Here is a 12,876-nt window from a genome sequence, read left to right on the forward strand (position 1 = left end):
GATCCGCTCATCTCTCTCTCTCTCTCTCTCTCTCTCTCTCTCTCTCTCTCTCTCTCTCTCTCTCTCTCTGTGGTAGTGGTACCTACTGTAAATGGTTATTAGAGTGAGAGATATCTGAATGTACTGGAGCAGTAAAACGATAGACACTATGGTTTATGGTAAAGCGACTGTTATATGTTCATCGGTATAATCAAGAGTTTAACTCTAATGAATGTCCGGTAGAAAGGCTCAATTTTTATTTGTAACACAGAGTATCTACAACCAGTTGCCTGTTCAAACCAATCTGAAGGCAATTGGCGACTTTTTCATGGCTAAAAAGTTGAAGAGTTGCGTGACAAACTAATTAATGAAACCGTGCCGACAGTAAGTTCCGTGGTGGCCATCTCTTCTTCACCTTCATAATACAAGTACTATATTGCTGATACCCTGAGTCCGTATGAGGATTACGAAGAAGGTAACAATCCACAAGTATAACAGTCGCTTTACCATAAATCATAGTGTCTATCGTTCTACTGCTCCACCATACATTCAGATGTATCTCACTCTAATAACCATTTACAGTAGGTACCACTACCACACACACACACACACACACACACACACACACAGAGAGAGAGAGAGAGAGAGAGAGAGAGAAAATCCAGATGAGTTGATTTGTTACCGGGAATGTTTGTGAGATAACATCTTATAAATGATTTCACACCGGTGGGGGGTGAATCTTACCCTATCTAGGCCTTTCGTTAGAATACACACCAATGTAAACTAGTATTAGATAGATAGATAGATAGAGATAGATAGATAGATAGATAGATAGATAGATAGATAGACAGAAAAATCATACAAAATAAGTTTAAACTGAAACAACTTTCAGAGAGAGAGAGAAGGGAAGGTGAGGGAAAGACGAAGGACAGTGCTTGCGGTGGAGGTGGAGGGAGAGGGTAGGCGGAGTTATTTACTGTTGTGTTCGTATCCATTTCTGAATAATGGAGTTTTTGGCTCTTGGTACATGTACAAGTGTCGTTATTCTTTACAATTAGTGATTCACGATACCCTTATAAATTACGGCGCTGGGTGTAATACACTATAGCAAAATCTCGTTCTGATACGAGTGTTCGTTACAGAGTTATTGCCAAAAAACGTGTTTGTACTGTCTCTGAAACCCATAGTAGAATAGTAGAAAGGAACGATGAAGTTCTTATGATGGAGGATGTTGAAACACAAGATAAACAGGTAAACATGAAGGGAACCAGAGGAAGAATATTGTGACTTATTTGCAATATCTAGATAAATAAGAAAACAAACCACATACTTTATATTTTTTTATGATGAAGAACGGTGGAACTTGTTTGAATTGTTTAGACAAATAAGCAAACAAGAAAGGAACACTAGATTTTATGTATGAAGAATAGAGACTCACTTGAAATGTCTAGAACACTGAGTCTCACTTGAAATGTGTAGATAAATAAGCAAACAAGAAAGGAACAATAAGGGATTTTTTTAATGAAAAATGGAGACTTACATTATTTGAAATTTCACATAAGACTCATGTTCGTGGAATCCTTATTCTCCATATGTACACTTTCCTTTCTTCTTACTCTAGTATATATATGGTGTGTAACAGCATTAGAATAATTAAAAGTATAAACTTCAATTCACATTTTGTGGTTAGTTCAGCGGCATAATTCTTTTTGCTGTTTCAAAATACTGATTTCTCAGTTGAAAAGGTAGCTATTCACATTAGCCAAGCTAACTGAAGTTAAAGATTTGGTTTAAGCTTGTGTTAGCCAGAAAGTGTGAAATAAGGATTATTAAATAATGCGATAGACTGTCTAGAAAATGAAACAAATGAGAATGTAATAAGGTCTCCTGTTTGATTTTATCATTCAACCATGTTTTTGGGATAGTTCCCATAATTTAATGGTTTATATACGAAGAAATTTACAATATAAGCCTTTTCTTATAAGAGAAATATTTTAATATATATGTGTATTGTCCATGTGAACTCCAGAATTATTGATGGTTACCGATATATCAAAACCGGGAGCTTGAAAATTATTTTAAAAAGATTGCACTGTTAGTCAGTGTCTAAAATTATTAAGAAGATATTTGTGGTATTTCACTGTTTATTGTTTTATTACTGTTATCAATGGACTGTTTCTACATCTTTATTATCTAAAAATATTTGTATTATTTTATTTCAACTGTACTGTGTAAATAAATGTATTGTATTTCTTTTCTTTTTCCAGGTTGGTGTTTTGGATATTGATATCTGTGGCCCATCTCAACCTAGAGTTTTGGGGGCACTAGAGGAGAAAGTACACTCATCAGGAACTGGTTGGTCACCCATTGTAAGTATTGTTCAATTTCAAATCTGATTAGTATATTGTTAGCATTAATACGTCTGTACATGCTCAAGTTGCTTGTTTCAGAGAATTTTGGGAGTTATTGGTATGGCTGGATTTCTATTTGTTTGTTTAGGCATAATTAATTATGGAAGCTTCAAGAATTATTAAATAAATTGCAATATTTCATCGAGGGATGAGTTATTTTATAAGTAAAGTTTTAGCATAGTCATTTTCTTTAGTTGAAGCTAGCCTAAAGACTCTATGTGCCATACATCAGCACCCTTTAATTTGAGCTGAACTACCCTTCAGGAAGCGCTGCTCAAAGAAATCCAATCCATGGTTTGATTTCTGAGATTTGTACTGGCTTAGATCACATGGATATAGGATTTTTATATTCCTTGAAGAATTTAGAATCACCAGTGTTAGAATGTTAGATTATTATGAGATACTTGTGAGGAAATTTTCAGTAGACTATTGTAGATGCATTCCAGCTTTAAAACTTTTAAATGTTCAAAGAGATGATGCACCTTACATTTTGAAAGGTTTTAGAATTCAATGCAAGTTTCAGATTTGAAGTTTTTTTTTTTTTTTAAGAAGGGAGCAATTCAAATTCTTTGCTTCCTGGAAATATTTTGGTATGAAAAAGCCATTTATAGATTAAGATTGACCACACAAGGTAGAAAAACTTTTTCTTTTAAGGGCCTTAAACCCCTTAGTGGCAGTTGTCAGTTGCTACTGATTTTTAAGCATTTGATTATTGAATATCAAAGTTTAGTTTATAAGTAAGAGGTGCTTCTTCAGTTGTAGGACTAGTAATGGTGAATACTTACTCTCAAAACTCTTATGAATAAACTGTCATTTTAAGTACTTTACTTTCAAGTGTATGTATTGTTTTTTCTTTGTTGAGGAAAGCATCTGTTTTTTATTTCTTTCATATTTTATTTTTTTTTTAGTCATCATACATATGATAGTCATGTAAGCTAGTGGCATCACTGACCCTCTTAAGTTCTGTTGCCAAAAAACTCATTCGGTATTAATTAGGTAATTCAGTATTATTGGTCAAGTGATTTTTAGAAAGAGTATATTTTTTCATTTCTCCTCCTTTTCAAAGCTGTTCACTTCAGATTGAAAAATAGCTCATTATGGTTTCCTTGCCTCACATAATGTCACCTTTAACATGATACCAACCTTTGTTCATCATCTTGCCATCATTTCTTTTCAGTATGTTGGTGAAAATTTGGCTGTAATGTCAATAGGATTTCTTTTGAATAGTAAGGATGATGCAGTCATCTGGAGAGGCCCCAAAAAGAATGGTAATGATATCCAATGTTAGCTTAATTATAAGGTAATACATAAAAACTGGAATGAAGAATTTAGACATAAGCTGTGTCTCAGTAGTTTACAAGTTATGCTTCATTTTCAGGTTATGCTATGTTGTCTCTATGCAAACATCAGAAAATAATGCTAGATATTATACTCGGTTTTTTTCCATCTGTCCACCCGCCAGTGGTGTTTGCGTATGGTAACACTGTGTCCCAGGCTTTGGATAGTTACATTCAGCTTACAGTCAACAATAATAACAATATCCTATTTCGAATATTAATGGTGTAATTCGCCTACAGTAAATTATTAGAACGCTTTTCAGTTGCAAATGTACACCCAGATATCCTTTTATTTATCTAAAACTTACACACAGCGTAATTATTTAAAGCCTGGGATGCAGTGTTACCATGCGCGACCATCACATGCGGATGGACAGACGGAAAAAAACAGAGTACAGGCGGTCCCCGGGTTACGACGGGGGTTCCGTTCTTAAGACGCGTCGTAACCCGAAAATCGTCGTAAGCCGGAACGACGTTCTTGAAAACATGTCCATAGGGAAAATTTCACTACTAATTTGCAATTTTTCTTAGGGCCGTATCTTTAAAATTATCACTAATTTACTTTTTTCATGTGCAACACTGTGTATTCACAAATTACTGTATATTTTCATTAAAATACAAGAGAGAGAGAGAGAGAGAAATAACTCCTTAGGTTTCAATAGATTGAAATGAACATCTGTAGGCAACTTTTTCCCCCTCCCATAAATACATATATTTCTCCAGAGAAGAGAGAAAGAAAGAGGACTGTGCAATTATGCTTTGTATGTCTATCAATTCTTTTGCTGAGAGCGAGAGAGATAAAAGGAAGAAATAGAAACACCAAATGTATGACAAGTATCTTGTGGAGAGAGAGAGAGAGAGTTGTTTAAAAGAGAGAAATGGAATGATTATTGTATTTAAAATACTCATATGAATTTTGTACTTATAGTATTATTATTGGAATATTAATGATAAACTTATTACATACACGTCCATGAAAATGATCTCATCTTAGTAAGAGAGAGAGAGAGAGATTACATAAAACCATTAAATTCATTGACCATTGTATGGCATTGTTAAGCTTGAGTGTCACTCGAGTTGAGGTGGGGAAATTGATACAGAAAAAGACAAAGGGAAGAATTTTCTTTTGAAATTATTTATCGTATTACAGTAGTACCTCGAGATACGAAAGGCTCAACTTACAAAAAATCCAAGTTACGAAAGCCAATGCGAAAGTTTTTACTGCTCTACATACGAAAAGTTTTCAAGATACGAAAGGTTTCTGAAAGTCCGAGATTTGCCCGATAACAATTTTGAAACTCGCGCGCACACCGCCATCTTAGTGCTAGTAGACTCGCCACCATCCTCCTCTCTCCTATGGTTCCTGATGCTAGCCAAGCCATGAGATCCTTCTCTCTGATTGGACAGCATCCCTCCCATCATGCATCTTCTATACGTACGCGCTGGCGTCCCTTAGCTCGGCCACTCCGCACCCGAAAACGTTTAACCATACGCAATCGGCATTCGTTCTTCGCATCCAACGATTTTCGTTTAGTAACGTAAATTCGTTAGTGATTTCGTTGCAGTACATATTATCGTGTTGTGCGAAGACTGTATTATTACGTATTTGTGTAACTTTACGGTTAAATTAACGTAGTTCATGGGTCCCAGAAAGTTGAAATTCACGGAAAGAAGCGCATTCTGCTCTCTGGGGACAAAGATGGAGATCATAAAGAAGTACGAAGCTGGTATGCGATTGAGTGTGATCGCAAAGGAATACGGCCGTAATCCGTCGACAATAGGCACCATCCTTAAACAGAAGGATGCCATCAAATCAACTACACCATCGAAGGGCATTACTATTTTGTCCAGCAAGAGGAGCCATGTGCACGACGAGATGGAACGGCTGCTCCTCATCTGGATAAAAGACAAAGAAATCGCTGGCGATACAGTAACGGAGACAGCAATCGCTCACAAGGCCAGTGCTATTTTCGGCGATTTGATAGCGCAGGCGGACGAGGGAGGGGAAGGCTTCGCATGGCTGGTTCGAGAAATTTCGTAAATGGACTGGCATCCATTCGGTGGTGCGTCATGGGGAGGCTGCCAGCTCGGACACGAAAGCGGCCGAAGCATTTAAGAAGACTTTCGACGAGATGATGACCAAGGAAGGCTACAGTTCTCAGCAAGTCTTCAATTGTGATGAGACTGGCCTTTTTTGGAAAATATGCCTCGTCGGACGTACATCACGGAGGAAGAGAAGAAGCTACCCGGGCATAAGCCTATGAAAGACAGTCTTACGCTTGCACTTTGTTCAAACGCCAGTGGGGATTGCCAGGTGAGGCCCACAAGGTGCTGAAGGAGAAGCTTCCAGTGATGTGGAGGGCTAATGCAAAAGCCTGGGTAACGAGGCTTTTGTTCACGGAGTGGGTAAATCTGTGTTTCGGCCCGACTGTGAAGAGTTTTTTGGAAGAGAAGCACCTCCCCCTGAAATGTCTGCTAGTGTTGGACAAAGCCCCTCCCCACCCTCCTGGCCTCGAGGAAGATATCCTAGCGGAGTATTCCTTCGTTAAGATTCTTTTTCTTCCGCCCAACACCACCCCTCTCCTCCAGCCCATGGACCAGCAAGTGATAGCGAACTTTAAGAAGCTGTACACGAAACATCTTTTCAAGAGATGTTTCGACATCACCAATACCACAAACCTCACCTTGCGTCAATTTTGGAAGGAGCATTTCGACATCGTCATTTGCATCCGACTCATTGACCTAGCTTGGCAGGAGGTTTCGAGGCGAACCTTGAATTCCTCGTGGAGAAAACTCTGGCCTGATGCCGTATCCGCCAGAGACTTCGAGGGATTCGACGTGGGCGAAGCTGGTACTGCTGAGTCGGAAACAGTTGATGATCCCGAAACTGTTTTGGAACCAGATCTTGATGAGATCGTTGCACTCGGCAAGTCCATGGGGCTGGTCGTCGACGAGGACGACATCAACGACCTTCTCGAGGAGCACCAAGAGGAGCTTACGACGGATGACCTGAAGGAGTTGGAGGCCATGCAACTTAACGTCGTTCAAGAGGAGTTCTCTAGCAGCGGCAAGGAAGAGGAGGAGGAGCCTATGACAAACGGCAGAAATTAAGGATATTCTAGCGCTTTTCATAAAGTGCAATTGTTTATCGAAAAAAGACACCCCGAAAAGGCTCACACAGGTCGTATGCTTTGCGCAGTTTCGATGACGTTTGCTTGAGTCGTTCAGGAACATTGTGAAAAGTAGGCAGAAGCAATCTTCCTTGGATCGTTATTTTTTAAAGAGGCCTTCAGCATTAGCAGGAGTAAGCAAAAAGGAAGAACCAAGTGATAAAAAAAACAGAAGTTGAAAGCAAAAAAGGAAGAACAAAAAAAGCCTACGTAAAAGTAAAAAAAAAAAGAAAAAAAAGAAAAAAAAATGTTTACGTAATTTCTAGATTTTTGTAAGTTAAGTGTTACAGTTTTGTTAAGGTGTTTCGTAAATTTTAATTTTATGGTTTTCCTTAAATTTTTTGTGTGTTTTCATAAAGTTAAGTGTACGTACGTACGTACGTTATCTGCCGTTTGTCCTCCTCCTCCTCTGCCGCCACTATCGGAGATAGCCTCACTCGAAAGGTAAGCTTCCACATTTTACGTTACAGTAATAATATTTCTTGTACACTAATATACACTTTATTTACAGGTTTTCGATATTTATTCTTAATTTAGGTATTGAATGGTCCAAATTGTTGTAGTATTTCATTGTTTATAGGTCAATTTAGCTTTATTATGAAATTTAATGGGGTGTTTTTGGAGGGCTTGGAACGGATTAGCCATTTTACATGTAAAATGTGTTCCAAGATACGAAAAACTCATTATACGAAGGCCGCCTCGGAACGAATTAATTTAGTATCTTGAGGTACCACTGTATTACTACTTCTATTATTATTATTATTTGAAAATATAATAAACACGTGCATCTACCATAAAAATTCTTTCATCTCAGTAAGAAAGGGGAATTATCCTTACAAGTGAAATGGAAAGGTCATTTTCATCTCTTTAAAATACGACCATTATGAATTTTGTAATTAAAGTTTTTATACATTCAACTTCCCTGGCAGATATATACTTAGCTATAGACTCCGTCGTCCCCGACAGAAATTCGAATTTCGCGGCACACGCTACAGGTAGGTCAGGTGATCTACCGCCACTGCTGCTGGGTGGCAGAACTAGGAACCATCCCATTTTCTAAAACAGATTTGCTCTGTCGAGGGTAGCCATAACATCGTTGTTGTTACCTCCTGACTTGGATTTTCGTTTTTCATCGCCGTTGATCTTCTGGACTGTCTTTTTGGTGACGTATTTGGATCTGTGGTTTGGCATACGCTTTTGTGGAACGTTTTTTGGATTTTGGCTTTGGATTTTGCTCAAAAATGTCTGATTCTAGCTGCGAAGTTAGATGTATGAATGAGGGTTGTTTGGTGAGGCTACCGAAAGTGTCGTTAGATCCTCACAAGGTATGCAAGAAGTGTAGGGATATGAATGCACGAGAAATAACACGTGTGATGAATGTGAATATGGATGAGGAAGGATGGAAAGAAACTAGATTCCTACTTAAGGAAACTAGAGAGAGATAGGGTTAGAAAGGCTGTCTCTAGAAGTATGAGTAGATCACGCTCTAACGAGCCAGTTAGTATAACTAACCCCCAAGTAATTGCTTCCTCACATGCAGTATCAACCTCTCCCGTAGCAGATGTTGCAAGTTCTGCTACGGAGATTGCAAATCTGAAGACCGCATTAAGAAGGATGGAGCTTGAAATGCAAGCTCTTAAAGGTAAGAATGTGGAAAGTGACATAAGTGTCCCCAGTGTAGTGGAGGTGCGTTTGATCGGCTCTGTCTCGCTCCCAGACCTAGACCTCTTCCAAGCTCCCAGGCCCAGAGGAGAAGGAATGTCGACAGTCGTACGGAGGTTACGGAGAATCCCCATCGGTCAGGCGTCCCCTCGGCAGAATCTGTAGCGTCCCAGACTGCCAAGGATCGCCATTGGAAATGGCATCCTGAAAGAGTGCTTTTCGTCATCCGATTCGTCTCCTCGAAGAAGTGGATGGACTTCCGACGAATTGTCGCGTCCGATCAAGAGGAGTTGGAAAGCTCCGACGTTGGACTCGAGCCCGGAACGTTTTCCGGACGATTCTCCCTACGAGAGGAAAAGAGCCAAAAGGACAATATCTCGATCTCTACACCTTCCAGAGCGCATTCTCCTATTCATGACAAAGAGAAGAAGAAAAACAGCGACGGACATCCTACGTAAAATGCAGGAGCAGATTTCCTCTTTAGTAGGAGTATTGAGAAAAGACCTCCCGAGGAAAAGGACGATTTTCTTTCCGGTTAAGAGATCTCGTCCGAAGGGCGTTCCGGACTCCAGACTTATTTCTCCTCTACTCCTCGTACGAGTACAGAGAGGAATAAAGAAAGAAGGATGAAAACTCATAGAATTGAAACGCAACATACGGACAATGACGAAGAGTGTCCGAGTCGGACAGAACCTCCCAGGCGCTCGGCGCCAGAATTGGACTACTTGGACGGGAAAAAGTGTCCTACGCGGACGGCGCCAACCAGACACCATTCGCCAGAAGCGGACAGCCCGGACAGGCAGATATGTCCTATGCGACAACTATGTTCAAGCGATGCCTGCCTACCGCGGACAGCCGTGGCAAGGCGGACAGCCTGGATAGGAAAAAACGTCGTGCGCAGGCAACTCCGTCCGGGCGCCAGGAGCCAGAAGCGGACAAGACGGACAGGCAGTAAGTGTCGTACTGGAATGACACCAGCCAAGCGCCAAGTTCCATATGTGGACAGCTCGGACAGACGACACGTCCGAGACGGACAGATACGTCCAAGCGCATTGAAAGATTTTCTTCAAAAGAACAATACGGAGAAATCAACCAGGAAGCGTCTCTTTATGATTTGGACCAGGAACGGATTTCTCTGGACAGAGACGAAAGACGTCGCACAGGCGGCCGTCGTTCCTGTTCACGATATGTCCGTTTCTGGTGAAAATCTGCCGCAAGCACAGCTGTCTCCTGAGAAGAATGCAAAATGTCGCACAGGCGGCCGTCATTCTTGTCAGGAGGGCTTAGATGATTATCGGGTTTTTTCTCAGGATCGGCATTCTCCCGACAGGGACACAATGATGTCGCACAGGCGGCCGTCGACCTTGTCGGGAAGCAGTTGAATCCTGCGAAGAGTCCTTCACCTTGCGAGAAGAGACGTTCTCCCTCGGCTAATAATGATTCTCCGGTGGAACTTGCATTAGAAGATGTCTCTGACACCGAAGATCAAAAAGAAAAAGCGGCGGGACTATCAGACTACAAAGCGTTGGCTGCGCTTTTACTCCCAAGAATTTGGAGATTCATTGAGTCCTGCCGCTCCTCCTTCTCCTCGGTCGGTCGCTGTTCACGAGCGCGAAAACCGCAAAGTCCATCCTCCTTCTTGAAGATGCGGCCGACAATTTCCATGAAGAAGGCCTTTTGCAGTCTTTTGGAAATTGGCTTAACTCCAAGAAGGAGGCGGGAAAGACTGTCTTTACCTGCCCTCCCTCCAGACTTTCTGGGAGGAGGGGTATCTGGTCATGAGACAGGCGAAGCAATGGGACTCGCCCTCCCAGCGACTGCAGAGGCAGATTTTCTCAACGCTGTGGACTGCGTCAAGGAGACGCTCTCTTTCTTCACCCAAGACAACGGTTGGGGAATGTCTGAAATGGACCATCTCCTCAAGGGATTGTTCCATGTCTTGGAAGTTTTCAACTTTCTGGACTGGTCCCTTGGGGTGATGGCCAAGAGGACACAAGACAATGAACAACTGAGCCCCGATATCCTTAATAGTATTTTGACTTGTATGGATAAAGCAGTGCAAGACGGATCAGGAGAAGTGGCCTCCCTTTTCGGGGCGGGAATACTTAAGAAGAGAACTGTATTCAGTTCTTTTCTTACGAAAGCTGTCTCTCCGGCACAGAGGTCGTCCCTTCCTGTATGCTCCTCTGTCTAACCGCTTTTCCCTTCTCAGTTAGTGAAAGATATTTCTCACCTCACTTACCGAGAAGGCGACACAGGACCTTCTGTTCAATCAACCAAAAGGCCGAAGACAGCTGTTTCCTTCCACGAAGGAAGGAGACACGGGTCCCGAAGCCGCCCTTTCGAGGGAGTTCATCTTCGAGATCCTCCTTTAAGAAGAGAGGAGCAGAAAGAAGAGGTAGGGCTTCTGCCTTTCAGACTACCAAGAAAAGCAAATGAACCTCAAGTCCTCCAAACACCAGTAGGCGCCAGACTACTGAATTTTGCAGAAGAATGGACGTCGAGAGGGGCGGACAACTGGTCCCTCTCAATTGTGAGGAGAGGATATCTCATCCCCTTCAGGGACAGACCTCCCTTGACGTCTATTCCGAGAGAACTGTCGGCGAAGTACGCGGACCCTGTCAAGAGGAAGATCCTTCTGCAATTAGTAGAACAAATGTTGGACAAGGAGGCCATAGAATTAGTACCGGATCCACACTCTCAGGGCTTTTACAATCGACTGTTCCTAGTTCCGAAAGCCTCGGGAGGGTGAGACCTGTCCTGGATGTGAGCGCACTGAACCGATCGTAGAGAAAACAGAGTTCTCTATGGAAACATCCAAATCGGTGCTAGCGGCTCTGCGTCCAGGAGATTGGATGGCCTCCTTGGATCTACAAGACGCATATTTTCACATCCCTCTTCATCCGTCATCGAGGAAATATCTACGATTCATGATGCAGGAAAGGGTCTTTCAATTCAGGGCCATGTGCTTCGGCCTGTCTACGGCTCCTCAAGTGTTCACCAACCTACCTTATGAGGAACGTAGCACGGTGGCTTCATCTGGAGGGGGTGAACATATCCCTCTATCTGGACGACTGGCTAATAAGGGCCAAGTCAAAACAACAATGTTTGGAGGACTTAGAAACGACGTTGAATCTCGTTCGCTCACTCGGACTGCTCGTGAACCTCGAGAAGTCTCAGATGGTCCCCAGCCAAGACATTGTCTATCTGGGGATTCAGATGGATTCTCGGGGTTTTCGAGCATTTCCATCGCAAGACAGAATTGCTCGAGGCTTGGAGAAAATATCAAACTTCTTAGGGAAAGAACGAAGCTCAGCGAGGGAATGGTTAAGTCTTCTGGGCACCCTTTCGTCGCTGGAGCAGTTCGTTTCCCAGGGAGGCTCAATCTGAGACCTCTGCAATTTTACCTGCAAAGAATGTGGGACAGAAAGAAAGGGGATCTTTCGGATCAGTTTCCCATTCTTCAAGAAATAAAATTAGACCTGAGGTGGTGGTTAACCCCGCTTCAGAAGAACGAAGGCATAACCCTTGCGATTCGGAACCCTCTCCTAGTGTTGTTTTCCGACGCCTCGGAAACGGGATGGGGAGCAACTCTAGGAAAGAAGGAAGTGTCGGGAACCTGGACAGGAGAACAGGTGTCCTGGCATATAAATGTAAAAGAACTTATGGCAGTTCATCTAGCCTTGAAATACTTCGAGTCGGAGGTCAGAGGCGTGGTAGTCCAGGTAAATTCGGACAATACCATGGCTCTGGCTTACATCCGAAAACAGGGGGGGACTCACTCGCTTACACTATACAAGATAGCGAGAGACCCTCTTTGATAGGGCAGAGGAACGAGGCACTGTATTGCTGACGAGGTTTGTACAAGGGACAAAAAATGTCAGAGCAGGACAGACTCAGCAGGAAGAACCAGGTCCTTCCAACAGAGTGGACCCTACACTCCGAAGTCTGCCGAAAGCTCTGGTCTCTCTGGGGGAAGCCTCAGATAGACCTGTTCGCCACGTTTCTCTCCAGAAGGATAGAAAACTTTTGCTCCATGTAGAAGATCCAAGAGCAATAGCGATAGATGCTTTTCTCATGGACTGGTCGGGCATAGATGCCTACGCTTTTCCCCTGTTCAAGATTCTGGGGGAAGTATTAAGAAAGTTCCGTTCCTCGGAGGCGACGAAACTGACTCTAATCGCCCCATATTGGCCCGCTCGAGATTGGTTCACAGAGGTACTGGAATGGACGGTGGACTTCCCCAGATCTCTTCCCATGAGGACAGATCTGCTCAAACAACCCCACTTCGAGAGATATCACGGAAACATCCACGCT

The 12,876-nt window shown here is 42.3% G+C and overlaps 1 protein-coding gene across 1 annotated transcript in view; it reads left to right on the forward strand.

Annotated features, from left to right (window-relative positions):
- Positions 1-12,876, forward strand: part of LOC135217567 (cytosolic Fe-S cluster assembly factor nubp1-like) — a 184,004-nt gene that overhangs the window by 128,194 nt on the left and 42,934 nt on the right. The window contains exons 4-5 of the mRNA XM_064253536.1: positions 2,247-2,348; positions 3,568-3,658. Of these exons, the coding sequence (XP_064109606.1) occupies positions 2,247-2,348; positions 3,568-3,658 (193 nt within the window). The remainder of the gene's footprint in view (positions 1-2,246; positions 2,349-3,567; positions 3,659-12,876) is intronic.

This window comes from Macrobrachium nipponense, chromosome 19 (assembly GCF_015104395.2).
Source record: "Macrobrachium nipponense isolate FS-2020 chromosome 19, ASM1510439v2, whole genome shotgun sequence".
In the NCBI taxonomy this organism is placed as follows: domain Eukaryota; kingdom Metazoa; phylum Arthropoda; class Malacostraca; order Decapoda; family Palaemonidae; genus Macrobrachium; species Macrobrachium nipponense.